Genomic DNA, 17,907 nt, shown 5'->3' with positions numbered 1-17,907 from the left:
TTCCCTGCTCAGTGCTTCTGGTGTTGCCAGGGATTAAACATGGGCCTCCCACATGCAAGGCATGTCCTTTGAACCATCTCCTGACTAGACTCTTATTTTCTTGTTTTTTTCTTCTTTTTTTTCCTCCAATAAGTGATAATGCTCAAATTCTGGTTGTATTTGAAAGGTATTGTGCATATGATTTCAGTGATCACACACATGATTGCCAGGTTTCACACAGGCGATTGCCGTACTCTAGAAATTATTTACCCAAAAGTGGGGCCAGAGTTCACCCCAATAGTATAGTACAGTATCAAGTTCACAATCTTAGTCTTACAAGGGAGTTATTTTTGTCACTGAACCCTCCCTGCGTCCTATCCCTATGTTCTTGTTGATCTCATTAGTGTCTTAGCTTCAATATCAGTATGCTAAAACCCAAATTTTACCTTAAAAAATGTTTTTAGGGTTGGATAGTATAAGAATTAATATGGTTGTCTTGATTTAATAGTCCCCTGAGCACCGCCAAGAGTAATCGCTGGGCACTGCCAGTTATGATGCAAGACAACCGCCATCCTCTCTCCCAGCCTAAAATAATTTTACCATTTGGAGAACCTTCCTAAAATAGTGGTGCTCAGAGACTACTAGGGCTACACCTAACATTGCTGGTTGTGGGGATGGTACGAATGTGGTGGCAGGGATTGAGTTTGGGGCATTAAGTATACCAAGTATGGGCTCTCGCCCTTTGAACTAGCTATCTCTCTTACCTCCCAAATTTTATATTAACTCTGGAACTTGCTTATAAATTTGAAGTTCTGGGCCTGGGGCAATAGTATAGCAGGTAGGGCGTTTACCTTGCATGTGGCCTACCCGAGTTTGATCCCTGGCATTCCATATGGTCTCCCAAGCACTACCAGGAGTAACCCCTAAGCATCCCTTGGTGTGACCCACAAAAACTCAAAAAATTAATTTGAAGTTCATATATGTAACATTTTAAATTTTAATGGATCATTATGAGATACATTTACAGACTTAAAGACTTTCATGATTGCGTTTCAGTAGAACAACGTTCGTGTACCCATCCCTCCACCAGTGCCCAATCTCCACCACCAATGTTCCCGGTATCCCTCCCCCCATCCCCACCCCCACCCCTTTCCACCTCCAACCTTGGTGGCAGGCACAGTCTCACTCTCTCTGTCATTTTGGGTGTTACAGTTTGCAATACAGGTAACAAGCAGCCATCATGTTTGGTCCATAGTCTACTTTCAACATGCATCTACTATCCTGAGCCATCCCTCCAACCATCATTTATTTAGTGCTCCTCTCTCCATCCCAGCTTCCTTTTCCCCCATTGCATGAGATCAGCTATCAAGCCGTGGAGTCATCCTCCTGACACTTATTTCAGCTGTCCTTAGGTGTTAGTCTCCTATTATTATACGTAACATCTTAATTGATTTTCTGCTCAAATATCTTAAGAAATCTTGTCTTTGCCCACCCCTATTCCCTATAAAACCCATTTCTTTTAGCCATTTTCTATCCCCAGATAGTTCTATTATTTGTAGTTTCTTGAGACAAAATTTTTGGTGTTATATTTGATTACCTCTCATTTCTCCTTCAGTCTTCCATCTCAGGATGCAATTTTCCCGTAATGCTCTTAGCTTCCTTTCCAGAATTTCAAATTTATTTTACACTTAATCACTTTCTGACGTGTAATTAGAATGTAAGCTGCATGAAGGTTAAAATTATAATTCTTTGAGTACTTAATTCTAGTGCCTAGGTTTTGTTTGGTGCAAAATTAACATGTGTAAGAAGCCATAATTTATAGGAATCTCCTTTGGGGGGGAAATAAAATGGTAGTAATACATTTTCCAGCATTTGTTTGTTGATTTTTAAGATGCTAGTTCTTTATGTTGAATTCATTATGCCTATTTCAGCCATAGTATTATTAGATAATTATGTTCAGATAATTATAGAATTGCTAATATATTTATTTGTCATTCTGTTGACTGCATCTCACATAACGAATTTGGTTTTTATGGGCTAGAAGGAAATAATTTTCAGATAATTCACACACACACACATAAAGGTCAAGGGGCCAATGGTGGAACAGATAAGTAAAAACTCTATCTAAATTTCAGGTTTGTTTTTTTTTTTTCACTTCTCCATTACTGTATAATGTTAGTGAAAAGTTAATTTGTGGGTGTTAATTTGTTTTACATATTAAACAACAAGCTTTTCTTACGATTAATAATGTATTTAATATTAACTTTTTTTTAGGGAGTGATGATGAATATAGTGATGATGATGACATGAGTTGGAAAGTGAGACGTGCAGCTGCTAAGTGTTTGGATGCTGTAGTTAGCACGCGGCATGAAATGCTTCCAGAATTCTACAAGACTGTTTCTCCTGCACTAATCTCCAGATTTAAAGAGCGTGAAGAGAATGTAAAGGCAGATGTTTTTCATGCATACCTTTCTCTTTTGAAGCAAACTCGTCCTGTGCAAAGTTGGCTCTGTGACCCTGATGCAATGGAGCAGGGAGAAACACCTTTAACAATGCTTCAGAGTCAGGTCAGTTTAAAGGAATAGTTTTGTTTATTTAAAAATAAGTAAAAGGTAGTTAATTTTAAAATAGGTGGTTTTGTAAATCACAGGAATAAATATGTTGCTTTTAATTCTGTTGTTTTCATTTGGAATTGGGAGTTTAAGAACGTATTTTAGGGGACAAAATCTGGGGTATGTTTAAATAGTAGTTTCATATGTTTTTAATTTTATTTGTAAATCACTTTTTACAAATTTTTTTTAGTTTACTGAATAAGCAAAATAATTTTAAGATTCCATAATCTGATGAAAATTTAAATGCCTGCTATGCACAGCTTTACTATTAACAAAGTACATATTTTTCACTTCAAGACATCTTAGATTTTAAGTGTTAGAACTAGTACAAATTAATCATTTTCCTGTGTTGCAGATTTTCATAAGACCCCCCCCTTGTGTAAAAGATTTTCATAGGGTTACATATTTTATAGATCACAGCAGAAAATGAGAGTTACTAAACCACTAATGTAGGAAAGCAGATATATAAATGATTCAGTTTGAGGGTTCGAAGTTATGGTACTGCTTGGGACAATGTGGTGGGGGGATTACCCAGGCCACCCCAGCAATGCTAGTGGATGTATCTTATTTTCAAATATTGCAGGTTTAAGTTTATAGGGGTCAAGTATAATCACAAGTAATTCTGATATCTTGATGTTGGTATAGGGCATTAAGGGTTTATTTCGGTCATCAGTCTTTCTGTTGGTTAGGGTATGTGTGATATTGTGGCATCCAAAAGAGGGAATTTAGGTTTTACCTGGCCACAAAACAATGGAAAGATTAGAGGTGTTTGAATTATACTTTGTGCTTGTAAGTTTGCTTTTGGTGCCATATCTAGTGGTGCTAGGGATCTCCTGCAGGTAAAATATGCACTTAGTCCATTGAGCTGTCTTTCTGCTCCTTGTAATTATATTGGAAGTGAGATTGATTTTATTGCAACTGTAAACTAAATGTAGTGACAGCATTAATTCTTTTTTCCCTTGTAATGTGTATGTGTACTATTTTTGTTCAGAATACTATATAGTTTCCTTCTAAAAGTGTTTGCAAATGACTGGTTAAATTTATTTCACAATTAATCATGGAAAATTGTTTTACTTGCCAGTATAGAAAAAAACGTTGTAAAAGAACACACATAATAGATAAATGCTACAAACTTTGCATATAATCTTATTAGTAGGATTAGCAATTGAATAACAACAAAAAGATGATTCCTCATCCCCTGTAATTGTGTTAAGTGTACTTGAGGGAAAACTAATAACCCAGCCTCCTAATGCATGTGTGATAATTACAGGTTCCCAACATTGTTAAAGCTCTGCACAAACAGATGAAAGAAAAAAGTGTGAAGACCCGTCAGTGTTGTTTTAACATGTTAACTGAACTGGTAAATGTATTACCTGGTGCCCTGACGCAACACATTCCTGTACTTGTACCAGGTATGAAAACAGTAAATCACTTTGGGGATTTAAACATTTTTATTAAAATTTTGATCAGCTTAGTTACTTAGTTCCAAAAAAAAAATCTGTGCCAATTTGTGTATGGAATACATAGAGTCGTCTTGCATATTGAAAGTTAGAGATTTGAAGGTAACGTTTAAATTTTTACCTTTAAGGTTTTTGACTCTTGTTATTTGTAATAGTTAATGAAACTTCCACTGCTTTATAGATGATAAAGTACTTTAGCAGATACTTTAGCAGTATAGTAGGGATTAACTTTTTATTCTCTTCTTTCATAAAGTATGCATATAATTAGGTTTTTTTATTTATTTTCATTTTTTAGGTATCATTTTCTCACTAAATGATAAATCAAGTTCATCAAATTTGAAGATTGATGCTTTGTCATGTTTGTATGTAATCCTCTGTAACCACTCTCCTCAAGTCTTCCATCCACATGTTCAGGCTTTGGTCCCTCCAGTGGTGGCTTGTGTTGGAGACCCATTTTACAAGATTACATCTGAAGCACTTCTTGTTACTCAACAGCTTGTAAAAGTAATTCGTCCCTTAGATCAACCTTCCTCGTTTGATGCAACTCCTTACATCAAAGATCTATTTACCTGTACCATTAAGAGGCTAAAAGCAGCTGACATTGATCAGGAAGTCAAGGAAAGGGCTATTTCATGTATGGGACAAATTATTTGCAACCTTGGAGACAATCTGGGTTCTGACTTGCCTAATACACTTCAGATTTTCTTGGAAAGATTGAAGAATGAAATAACCCGCTTAACTACAGTGAAGGCATTGACATTAATTGCTGGGTCACCTTTGAAGATAGATTTGAGGCCTGTCCTGGGAGAAGGAGTGCCTATCCTTGCTTCATTTCTTAGGAAAAACCAGAGAGCCTTGAAACTTGGTACACTTTCTGCCCTAGATATTTTGATTAAAAACTACAGTGACAGCTTGACAGCTGCCATGATTGATGCAGTTCTAGATGAGCTTCCACCCCTTATCAGCGAAAGCGATATGCATGTTTCGCAGATGGCGATCAGTTTCCTTACCACATTGGCAAAAGTTTATCCCTCTTCCCTTTCAAAGATAAGTGGATCCATTCTCAATGAACTAATTGGACTGGTGAGATCACCCTTATTGCAGGGTGGAGCTCTGAGTGCCATGCTAGACTTCTTCCAGGCACTGGTTGTCACTGGAACAAGTAATCTAGGATACATGGATTTGTTGCGCATGCTGACTGGTCCTGTGTATTCTCAGAGTACAGCTCTTACTCATAAGCAGTCTTACTATTCCATTGCCAAATGTGTAGCTGCCCTAACTCGAGCTTGTCCTAAAGAAGGACCAGCAGTCGTAGGTCAGTTTATTCAAGATGTCAAAAACTCACGATCTACAGATTCTATCCGTCTCTTAGCTTTGCTTTCTCTTGGAGAAGTTGGCCATCATATTGACTTAAGTGGACAGCTGGAACTAAAATCTGTAATATTAGAAGCCTTCTCATCTCCTAGTGAAGAAGTCAAATCAGCTGCATCTTATGCGTTAGGCAGCATTAGTGTTGGCAACCTTCCTGAATATCTGCCGTTTGTCTTACAAGAAATAACCAGTCAACCCAAAAGGCAGTATCTTCTGCTTCACTCTTTGAAGGAAATTATTAGCTCTGCATCAGTGGTAGGCCTTAAACCATACGTTGAAAACATCTGGGCCTTGTTACTAAAGCACTGTGAGTGTGCAGAAGAAGGAACTAGAAATGTTGTTGCAGAATGTCTAGGCAAACTCACTCTAATTGATCCAGAAACTCTTCTTCCACGACTTAAGGGATATTTGATATCAGGTGGGTACCTATATACATATATATTGGTTTTGTTTTGTTTTTTGTTTTAATTTAAAAAGGTCGTTTTTGTCAGTAGTTGGTTGCTGAAAAGATACCTGGTAAACTAGTTGAACTTCACTTCCCTAACACATTGTTATATATCAAAGCTATTGCTTTATGTTATGATTTCTTCAGGAGTTATAGTTGAATGACATTTTGTTTAAAAGGACCAAAGAGTTAAATAAATCTGTTCTAATTCCTGTTCATTCTATTTAATATTGGTTTTGTTTTTGGTTTGTTTTGGTGGCATCTCTTAAAACATCAGTAGCTTGCTGTTACTAAATATACTAATATTAATGTACTTAGGTCAAGTAGAAGAATTTTCACATTTACCAGTGTTAACCTCTTAGATATTTAGGTTATAAAATTTTCTCTTTTTTTTTTTTTTAGATATAGCAAATTGATTCTTAGGGATTACTTTTATAATTAAATTTGAAGATCTCTGTGAATTTGATCAGTCTCATTTTTGTGAAGACTAGATTTTTCCACTATTCTCTCAGATATCTTTGGAATTCTTTCATGAAATGAGTAAACTTTGCTCCATTAATAATGCTGAGATACAGCGTGTGACTGAAGAGAATTTTAAGGAATTTAAGACACTGATATTACTTGAATTGGTTCGACAGTGATAAAGATACTTGAGAATTTCAGTAGACTTACCGTTTATTTCTAATTAGGCTCATCGTATGCCCGAAGCTCGGTAGTTACGGCAGTGAAATTTACCATTTCTGATCATCCACAACCTATTGATCCACTACTAAAGAATTGCATAGGTAAGTGGAAGCAAAGAAGAAAGTACTAATTATATTGAAATCTAATTGTATGAAAAATCACCCAATTTCAGTAACTTAATCACCAAGAGAACTGAAATGAGTTTAATCTGGTCTTTTTTTTTTAAGGTAGTTTAGTGATGTTTTAACTTCAATTTTATCATCCTTTAATGAAATTATTATTATATAGTTCTGCAAAGAAGTAAAATTTGGCTTTTGTTTTTGGATTACTTCTGGAGGGAGAAACTAAAATCTGTAACCACATTTCATAAGATATGTGAAGTCAACCACGTATTTCATTTTTTGGGAATGATTTAAAACAACTAATGGATAAATAAGAAAGCTGTTTAATCATAATTATTTGTGGGGACTTATAAGGTGGAGATGCATAAGAAAAAAAAAATTACGAACAGGCAGAACTAATTCTTTGTGCGGGCAGGGGTGGAGGGGTTAGTTGGAGGACTTCCCAAGCAATGCTTGGGGGCTATATTTGTGTGGGTGTGAATTTTGACCAGCTGGGCCAGAGGTTCAATGTCGGTGGTGGGTGGAGGCTGCAGTGCCACCAGGGCTACATGTTTGCCAAGGTGCTGCTCTAGGGGCTATGAGGTAGCTGGGGAATGAACCTGGTCACGAACCCCTGTACTACTACTGCATCCCCAGAATTAGAGCTAATTCTCAGAATTAAAATACCCTATGGGGGCTGGAGCAATAGCACAGCGGGTAGGGCGTTTGCCTTGCATGCAGCTAATATGGCCAACCTGGGTTCGATTCCCAGCATCCCATATGGTCCCCCGAGCACTATCAGGAGTAATTCCTGAGCATCACCGGATGTGACCCAAAAAGCAAAAAAAAAAAAAATATATATACCCTATAAAGATAAAAAGACACTTTTAGGATTATATTTTGACACCCCCTCCCCCCATTGCATTATTTCCCTGTGTTTTGTTACTAGAACTGGTAATATCTAGAAGCTTCCAGAACTCAATTTAGTGGTTTTTTGAGGGTAGAGGTATATGGCAAAGGAGCTAGCTCTTCAACTTCTTGCCACTTTGTAGTGAGCCAGAATAGAGACAGCCTTTCCCCTATCCCATAATTTAAGGGTTCTACTAAAAGGGATTACTAAATCAAGAATGAGGGGAATGAGTAAAGCTGGGTCTTCTTTTGGGGACTTGGAGAAAGTATCAGAAGCTGTTGTTCAGACCTGTTTTTACCCTTTGTATAATTATTTCTCAGAGATAACAGTCAACTGGCGTCCATCATTGATATAGTCAGTAATTATTACTGTAGTTGTATTTGTGATCTAGTTTAGTATTGTGACTTGGTGAATAGAAGAAACACTAGGAAGCTTTTTAAAAATAGAGATTCCTAGAGGCCAGAAAATAATGACTCAGATGGTACAGCATCATATATCAGACAGGTAAGAGATCCCCGAGTTCAAATTCTGGAACTGAATGGTTTCTCCTCCCTGTCCCTTCAGCTTAGCTTGACAGCTTCTTAGTTTCATATATTATAGCAGAACACAAGACTTTTTCCCATAGCTAAAGCAGTAGTATTCGTGTGTGTGTGTGTGTACACAAATTTCCCATTTGTTTTTAATATGGACCACACCGCCAGTGCTCAGGATTTCTCTCTGCTTGTTGTTTGGGTTGAACCACCAGAACGATAGCTCTGCCCCTTGAGTTTTCTCTCAAACTTCCTATACCACATCATCTTTTCCATTCATCTTTCATTGGGCACTTCAGTTTTTTCTACATCCTGATTCTTCTAAACAGTGCTGTAGTGCATGTAACATTTTTAATTAATATTTTGTGTGTTTTGGGTAGAAATTGAGTAGAAAGTGAAATTGCTGGAACATGTGATTAAAATTGACATCTATATACTGTTTTCATAGAGATTGAACTAGTTTTCATTCCCACTAACAGTTGATGAAGATCCCTTTTTTCCACTTTGCCACTACCATTGTTGTCTCTGGCTTTTTGATCTAAGCCATTGTCATTGACGTGAGGTGATACCTCTTTGTTTCCTCATTTGATTTGCATTTCCTGATAAGTGGTGATGGGTAACTTTTCATGCTCTTGTTGGCTTTTGCTGTCTTGGCTTTTGTTGGCTTTTGTCTGTTCAGCTCTTTCCATGTTTTTGTATTTTGTTTTGCTTTTGTGAGTTCATGGATAGTAGCACTTTCTTTTTCAGGTATATGGTGTGAATAGCCCGATGCAGTAGGATGTCTTTTTTGGTGAATGAATGCCTTACAATGCAGAAGATTTTTAGTTGGATGTGATCCCATTTGTTTATTTTTTGCTTTAGATTTTCTAGAGAATAAAATCATCAAAGACACCACTGAAACCATTATTGTATGGAGTAGTTTGCCTGTTTTTTTTCTTTTGTTGTATTTTATGAGTTTGGGTCTGACATCTAAGTCTTAAATCCATTTTTAGCTATCAATTTAGGGGAAAACTTCATAGTTGAAACTTACTGTGACTTTGTGTTGCTTTATTTATAATCTTTAGGTGATTTTCTAAAAACATTGGAAGACCCAGATTTGAATGTGCGAAGAGTAGCCTTAGTCACGTTCAATTCAGCTGCACATAATAAACCATCATTAATAAGGGATCTTCTAGATACTGTCCTTCCACATCTCTACAATGAAACAAAAGTTAGAAAGGAGCTTATAAGAGAGGTAAGTTATTAGATGAGTGCTTTTCAACTCAGTTCTCTACTTGCTGGTCCACAAATGTGGTTTATATAAGCTTTTATTCACACATTCTTTTTGTTTGAAACAGGTAGAAATGGGTCCATTTAAGCATACAGTTGATGATGGCCTGGATATTAGAAAGGCAGCTTTTGAGTGCATGTATACACTTCTGGACAGTTGTCTTGATAGACTAGATATCTTTGAATTTTTAAATCATGTTGAAGATGGTTTGAAGGACCATTATGATATTAAGGTAAGATTTATGTCTGTTTATAAAATTAAAATACTGACTTACTTTGACTTCTACCCTTATAATTAATTATAATTAAGTGAGAAATACTGTTTTTATGTAGACCACACTGGCAGTGTTCAGGGGCTTTTCTCTGCTTTCTGCTGGGGTTGAACCGGCTGAGAGATAGCAGTAAAGTGTTACAATATACAGAAGGTAATAGTGAAATAATATAACATAAGTTAACTATGCAGAGAAAAATCTAGTAATCGTTGTTGAAGGAAAGAAATTCTGTCCCATCTTGTTTAGGTAATAAACTCAAGATTTTTTTGATTGGTTTGGTTTTTCAAAAGAAGAGTAAAGACATTTATTCCTTTTTGGTCTGTCATATATAGGACCATAATTAAAATAGTTTTTCTTAGTTTCCTGTTGTGTACCTAATTCTGTTTGACTGTCAGTTGGGCTTTCCTACATAACTATATTTACCTGAAAGGGTGGCGATTGTGTTGTATGCAGGTTTTACTGAGTTTTGTTATAGGGTAACATGGGTGAACTATGTTCAAATACACAGCAGTCATGACACTTTCTAGGTTTAGTGCATGAATTAACTCAACTTTTTATGTTTCCATATGTTTTAGTGACTTGATTCCTAGAAGTCAATGAATAGAGTGCTCAGAGAAGTACAGGGTATTGCATTTTAAGAGGAGGGGAAGATTATATATTAGGCATGATTACAGGTACTAGGCTTTATATAGATTAATAAGAAAAAAATCATTTTTTTTCAGTTGGTGCTTTGCTCAGTAATTTTCTATTTGGTGTGCATGCATTTTTTTTTAAGGTAGTCAGGGCTGGAGAGATACAGGGATTAAGTAAGGTATTAGTCTTACGTTCAGCTAACCGTGGTTCAAACCCTGGTTCAAATCACTGAGCACTGGCAGGAGTGATCTCTGAGTATGCAGACCCCGAAGCATTCCTTTACCCTCTTCTTCCCCTCCTCCCGCCAAAAAATAAGTATGCCTCTGAGCTGGCAGTTCACTTTGGAATAGAAATGTCCCTAGAACCGTTTAGCTCCTGTGTGCAGCCATGATTGGAAACCACTTTTCTAATTCTATATTCTAGAATTACATTGTGGGTAAAATCTTTTTGGTGCTTGCAGGAAAAATTCTCAGATAAGTAAGGTTTGAGAGACGTGTGTTACTTAATGTTTGATAACATTGAAGTGAAACCCTATGTATGTGGGAGTCATTTTCTTTTGAAGTTTTGTCTGAATTTTGTATTTAGAAAATAATGCAAACATTCAAATTTTGTCTTTTTTCAATTCTAATAGATGCTAACATTTTTGATGTTGGTACGACTATCTACCCTTTGTCCAAGTGCAGTACTGCAGAGGTTGGACCGGCTTGTTGAGCCTTTACGTGCCACTTGTACAACTAAGGTAATGATTGCAGGAAGCAACTTGAGCCAGAAAAAGTGTATTCAATATTCCTAGTAAAGTATAAATTTAACCATGTATGATAGCTTCATATGTGACAGTTTTAAAAGTAAACAGTTGAAGATGAGATATTTTAGAAAACTGTTGCTCTTAAGTATCATCCTGAAACTTCATTTATGACATGTTTTGATGCACTTATGATTGAATGTAATAGAGACTAAAAAGCTTCCAATGGAAACAAAGGAGAATTGTTTTGTTCCTTTGGAAGAGGTGGGTGGAAGTCATAGTTTCGTATGAGTGTGACTTTTAACCGGATCTTTAAATAGTTGTTTTTAAATTCTGAAAGAGAGCTTTTTATTAAAAAATAATTACATGAATAAAGGCTTGGAGGTGTCTGTATATGATGTGACAGAGAAATTTTGAATAAACTGGGTATCTAGAGGAGTGGTTACTTTACTTGGTAGAGGCCAAAGTAGTATTTGTTAAGAAGATAATGGTCTTTGTTTCAGTCATGATTCTGAACTATTTTGTTCATATAGTAGAACTATATATAAAATAGTTCCCTAAAAGAAGACAGCTAAAGTTTAAAAAAAAATTATAAAAATATAATGGGGTTTTTAGGTTTATGAAAGAATTTTCTTTGCTTACCATAAATTTTCATGTGTTTAAAATTCTTCATGTACAAACTGCCTTTTATAGCTTTTAATACAAATGTATTCAATATTGCAGGTAAAGGCAAATTCAGTAAAACAGGAATTTGAAAAGCAAGATGAACTCAAGCGATCTGCCATGAGAGCAGTAGCAGCACTGCTAACCATTCCAGAAGCAGAGAAGAGTCCACTGATGAGTGAATTCCAGTCACAGATCAGTTCTAACCCTGAACTAGCAGCCATCTTTGAAAGTATCCAAAAAGATTCATCATCCACTAACTTGGAATCAATGGACACTAGTTAAGATGTTTGTTCAGCTTGGGGACCATTATATTTACCATACAATGCACTGAATTGACAGGTTAATCATAAGACATGGGAAGAGAAGTGTTTAAAAGCTTCATAATGTTCCACTTTTTTTTTCCTTCATGGAGACGGTTTGGCTTTCTTCCATTGTTTTTGTAGCATTTATTTCAGAAATATGTATTTCCATAATCTGAAAGTTGTAAAACCACTAATGTTTTTGTGGTTAGGGCAACATTTAAAATGGAAACTAAAAGTTAGGCTTTATGGAGAATGGAAATAGGGTCCAGTATCTATTTGCCCTGTAATGTTTAGGATTAAAAGTTAAAATTTTGTGACCATGAATTCCTTTCTTTTATAAATTTTCTCTTATTTAAAAATCAAAAATTCTGCAAGACAAAAAACCATGTTTCTTTTTCTTGTATAACTTGTTTCAGCAACATAAATTGATTTTTAGCTGGCAGACAATATCTGTGTAAAATTTATTACATTTCAGAGGGTTTGGCAGTTAAAAATATGTAATGAGGTATTTTTTTTTAAGTATGGGGATTAATGACATCCCTGCTGCACACACTAATTTTGCATGAACAAGTTTACAAATATGTATTGTCTATAAAGCAGCATGTGCAGATTATTCATAATACAAAAGTTAAAATAAGTATTATTGTATTAGTGCAATTTTCAGATATTTATTTTTGCACAGAAAACATATCTGGAGAGAGCGAGAGAGAGAAAGGAGTAAATTTTTGAAACTTTGGTTTTCTTAATGCCAGTGTGAATTTGCAGATGTTTTCAGCAAATCAAGTCACAATAACAATTTGCCACTTTTTTCTATTATAAATTTTATTATACAGTTAAAATTTGAATATTTAAGTATTCAGTTTTTCTCAGTTGACCATTGTGTGCGTGTGTTTTCATCTAGAAATTCTTCCACTATCCACTGTCCTCCCATCCCAACTAGAAATTCTTAAAGCCAGATTTTTCTTTTGTTGCCTTTGGGTTTCTACATTCCTTATCAAATCATACAAATACTGTATGCTTTGGAGTTTTAGTTTTAGGAAAATTCTGAAACCAGCTGTCACAGGTTTGTTAGCTTACAATAGTATTTTCTTTTTTTTGCGCCAGATTCCCCCCTCTCTTGCAGAGCTCATTTACTTACTGTATTTGATGATAAGTGTTGACTTCTTTCCTGATTAAGTTGTCTGCTGGTTGGGGGGGGGAAGCTTTGCAATACCTATATTGTAGTTAACATTCCTTCAGTGAGCTCATTTCACACTGTAGCCTCTTCAAATTTGTGGTGCTCCTGTAATAGTAAGAGCTAACTTCTGAAATAAGAGACATCTCCCAATGCTGTGCAAACAGTTTACATGTATTGAAGGAGGCAGTTGTTAAATTGAGTGACCAATTTGAAGCAATCAGATATTTGAAAACTGCACCCTTTATTTTTGAAACTGTGAATTAGAAGTACTTTTTAAAATGCTGTATTACTTACCTGCTTTAACATCCAAGTATGCAGTGATTTTAATTGATAATGTACTGTGGTTTTTAGATTACCAACTTGACTTCAGATGTTCAGATAATGCTAAGAAAGAAATCCTTACCAATAAGGATTTTGACTACATTGACATGATAACATTACATGAAGTAGGTGCCATTTCAAAATGTGGCAGGTGATAATCTTATACCATAACTGCATAAAACTGTAAAAGAAATTTATTTTGAGATGTTAGTATATTATGTATTATGCATTATGTGGTATAGATGTTGTGGATATATTTAAATATTTGGTTACATGGTTTCACAATAAATTACAAATCTGCAGGCTGTAGGACCAAATAGGAGACTTAACATGCATATGTGTGTGAATGTCTTAGTTAATTGTCTAAAGTTAAATCCAAATACTTTTCATTTATTGGATTTCTCTCTTATTTTAAACTTCCAAGGCTCTCCCCGCCCCCCCCCCCCCAACACCCCAGCGCACACGCACACACACACACACACACACACACTTCTTAAGCCTTGCAAAATTGGCTAATTCTAATACAGCTGAGATTCTTTCAAAATACAGAAGAAAAAGTTGTGAACAGTTTGGGTTGTGAATATGATATTGTTCATATACGCAGTTGATCCTTGAACAATCGTTGTTAGAACTGAGTGGGTCCACTTACCTGCAGATTTTCTTGAAAACAAATAACAAGCTATATTTTTAATATTTTCTTTTCTCTAGGTTACTTTCTATATGATATTTAGAGCATATAAAATATATATTGTTTTTATCAGTATGGTATTTTGGTCAATAGCCATTTATTAGTTAGTTTTGAGAAAATTCAAAGTTTTACATGAATTTTTGACTACATGGTGTTCAGTACCCTTAACCCTATTATTCAAGGATCAGCTGCTTATGTGAATGGACATATACATTAAAAGAAATAACAAGATATTCAGATTTTTATGTGGAGTTATGCTGATTAACTGCTTTTAGTGAAAGTGAAGTCCTGATTATAGAATGGGAGTGGCAAGGTTTTGGGGTCTTGTTATAGTTGGCCACTCCTATTACTTACTGGTCTTGTAACTATGAGGAAGTTCAGTTTTATGTGTAGGTTCCTCGTATGTGGTTCCTCATACGTAATAATAAGAAAACAGTTCTTTGCTGACTTGAGGGCGTTTAAATTTGTTTAAATCTACCTGATTTCTTTCAAAAAAGATTGATACAAAGTTAAGTTTTGAGGTTAGGTGATTTTATAAAACAAAGGCATAAAGAAAATTTGGTATGACGGCATAATTTTAAGTTTTTTTTAAAATACTTTATAATTTTGTAAGTGATACCAAAAACTAAACCATTGGGAAATTTATAAAATATTGGGGTATGATGATTTCATCTAATGTTTGCAATATTGACATAGTTTTTAGGGAAGTGTAAAACAGCCACTTAAAATATATATATATATACTTTGTTTAGTAAATGATGTAAAGAAGTAACAGGTACATACCCAGTTCTAAGGGATATTATGATCTTTATATCAAGCTCTATTTCAGGTATAAAATGTGATTGAGGTTCAAAATAATGAAATAAATAAAATCCTCAAGTCATAAAAAAAAATTTTTATTTGACCAGGGATGTTGGTAACTCAGTGATAGAATGCATGCCTTGCATGAGTAGCACCTGAGTTTGAGCCCCAGCAATGCAAAAATAAGATGTGCCAAAATGTTGAATTGATAATTACCAAGTTATATTTAGCCACATGACAAAGTATAGTGATAGTTAATAAAGTCGAAGTGACATTTTTTACACACATTAAATTTTACTTAAATTGTTAATTACCTGCCAATCTTAATATTAGTGTTTTGATATTAAAGATCTTAAATTTCAGTAAATTTTGTGATAAAGCTCTTGAACTGAATCCTCATCTTCAAACCACTGCCACCCCAGGCATGTTTTTATCTGTTTTTGAAATCTTAATTTTCCTTTGTGGAATGGAAAATGGACAGTGTAGTAATAGTCCATTTTTCTGTTTAGAAAAGGGTATCCTGGTTTTAATTGAACTCTCCATTTAACTAAATTCCTTTGTACCTCTGACTGCAGAAGTGGAACACAATGGATTAGGTGGCAAGTTGCCAAAAACTCAAGATTTGGCCATTTTCTTAGGATATGCAATGAAAGTACATTTTCCTTTTACAATAAAGTTTCTTATTTTCCCATTGATACTAGAAAAAAATTGAATACCTATACTATGTATAGTGTAAGGCAGTCTATCAGTATTATGTTTTTGTCCTTTACATCTTAGAAAATTGCTGTAAATTTTAAGTGAGATTTGATGATAGGACATTAAAAACAACTTGCAGATATTTTTACTTTCTAAGACCCCATAACATCAGTGTGAAAGTTTCAGAATGATTTCAAGTATAAAGATTTATGCTTGGGGAGTCCGAAAAACCCTTTAAGATCTTATTTCAAATGATTATCAGTAGTGATTTTGGCTAGTTGATTTCTTTCTTTTAGGTCTTAGAAGAGAAACTCATTCTCAGTTCTTTCCAGATTGGGGAATGTAGAATTCATGTACTCAACCATTATAAACAATTGATGGTTGATACTCACAGATTTTGTTCTAAAACGCTCTCATGAGGAAAAAACTTTGTACTCCAGAACTGTGTGATGCCATGGTACCATTATGTTATAATAGTCTGTAATAATCCTGTTGTTGTTCTAAAGCTATTTTTACGTGTTTCTCCAACATTTCATTTTTAATATAATCCCAACTGCTTACTTGGCAAGGGCAGCTAAATGTGTGTGATAATAGCTAACTATAATCCTAGTATAGTATATTTTAAAGACACAAAGTGTGCTTTTTGCTTGAAAAAAGTTAACATCCATGATCTAAGTTAGGTTTTCGTAAAAGGTCTGGAAATAAAACTCCTGGTTCCTTATTCTAGAAATAAAATCCATGCTTTCCTCCAGAATTTATGCATCAGTAGAATTGCATGTTTTTTTTAGAGCAGGATATTGCAAGTGGCAATATTGGCACTTTGAACTGGATTGTTCTTTGCCGTGGGGGAGGGGAGTTATCTTGTGGTTTCTACAAGGTACTGAGACTTCTGTCCACTTAGACCCAGTGGTATTGCTGCTGCCAACCTAGTTGCAACAACTAAATTCCTTCCTGCTGCTCTATAGTGCCCCCAAGTGGAGGTAAGGACTGGGCAAAGCACATAATTGCTCCATTTGAGAAACCACTGTTTTAGTGGGAAAAGTTTACTGTTCTAGCATCTTTATGTAACTAAGACTAGGAACATTTAGAAGTTTTCCTTGACAGTTTTTCAAATTAAGTACTGCTTCTAATCTATATTCTTCCAGTTATAACCATCGTGGTTTAGTGAAAATAAATTTCTATATTATATATCAATAGTACATTTTCCTTAAATTCTTATTTTGAAAAAGCTGAGGAAAGCCATTGTTTTAAGTAAAAGCTTTTCAAAGTTATTTGCATTCTCTTCAAGAGAATAGTTGTCCATTAATTTGCTTTTGTGACTTATAACTTGTTTCTCAGTGGGGGTAATTTTCTGTTGAACTATTGTAAATAGACATGCCAAGTGGTGATATTTTGTGTAATTTCAAAACAATATATACTTGAACTTTGCAAGCAACTATTAAACTGACTATAGCAGGTTTTCGCTATTTTTCAAGAATTGGTTGATGTCTGAAGAGAATAAAGTGCTTTTTTTTTTAAATGAAATTTGATGCCCATACAGGGTTTTAAAGACTTCTGGTGGTAGGCAACTGTCAAGAAAACTACTATAAATTGTTTGTTTACTTAGGGGCTGGAGAGATAGTATAGCGGATAAGGTGCTTCCCTTGCAGATAACGAACTGGAATTCAGTTCGTGGAACCCCATATGATCCCCTGAGCAGCAACAGGAGTAAATAAACTCTGAGCACCCCAGTGTGGCTCCAAAAGAAAAAAAGTTTTGAAATAAAACATAGTTTTTTAAGCTTCTGAACCATTTCCATCTCAGTGGGAAAAACAGACATGTTGAAATACTAACATGGCTGAGTTTGGAAACCTTGAAAATCATTCAATAGCTCTTAGACTTTATTATTAGTAATTTTTTTCAGCATCAGTGGTCCTTTAAAGTATTAAAATATTATCTTGACGACCTTTGGCTGCTCAGATGAGAGACCCTCCGCTGATCTGCATCGTTGCCCCTTCCCTACATGTTGAGTTTTATTCATCATGTTTTCTTTCTATGCTTCCACTTCTGTAAGTGGAGTGAAAATCAAGGCAAAGCTACTCAGGAAAATAATTTTCCTCCTTTCCTTGCTACTTCTTACTCTTTAGTTCGTTTTGTGACATTGAGGCCATTGTTAAGAGAGAACTCCACATAGTTTTTTAATTGGGAAAGCCTTGTGAGCAGTGTTGCTTTAATTTCAGGGACAATGGCAAGCCATAAAGAAGCCAAG

The 17,907-nt window shown here is 35.1% G+C and overlaps 1 protein-coding gene across 1 annotated transcript in view; it reads left to right on the top strand.

Annotated features, from left to right (window-relative positions):
• Positions 1–17,553, top strand: part of CAND1 (cullin associated and neddylation dissociated 1) — a 39,932-nt gene extending 22,379 nt beyond the window's left edge. Inside the window, exons 8-15 of the mRNA XM_056130846.1 lie at positions 2,254–2,546; positions 3,862–4,003; positions 4,347–5,840; positions 6,557–6,652; positions 9,157–9,326; positions 9,430–9,594; positions 10,898–11,005; positions 11,732–17,553. Of these exons, the coding sequence (XP_055986821.1) occupies positions 2,254–2,546; positions 3,862–4,003; positions 4,347–5,840; positions 6,557–6,652; positions 9,157–9,326; positions 9,430–9,594; positions 10,898–11,005; positions 11,732–11,956 (2,693 nt within the window). The 3' untranslated portion in view covers positions 11,957–17,553. The remainder of the gene's footprint in view (positions 1–2,253; positions 2,547–3,861; positions 4,004–4,346; positions 5,841–6,556; positions 6,653–9,156; positions 9,327–9,429; positions 9,595–10,897; positions 11,006–11,731) is intronic.
• The last annotated feature ends 354 nt before the right edge of the window (positions 17,554–17,907 follow it).

This window comes from Sorex fumeus, unplaced genomic scaffold (assembly GCF_029834395.1).
Source record: "Sorex fumeus unplaced genomic scaffold, SorFum_2.1 ptg000081l, whole genome shotgun sequence".
Lineage (NCBI taxonomy): Eukaryota > Metazoa > Chordata > Mammalia > Eulipotyphla > Soricidae > Sorex > Sorex fumeus.
The sequence above is the reverse complement of the archived record's forward strand: the minus strand, read 5'-3'. Positions and strand labels throughout refer to the sequence as shown.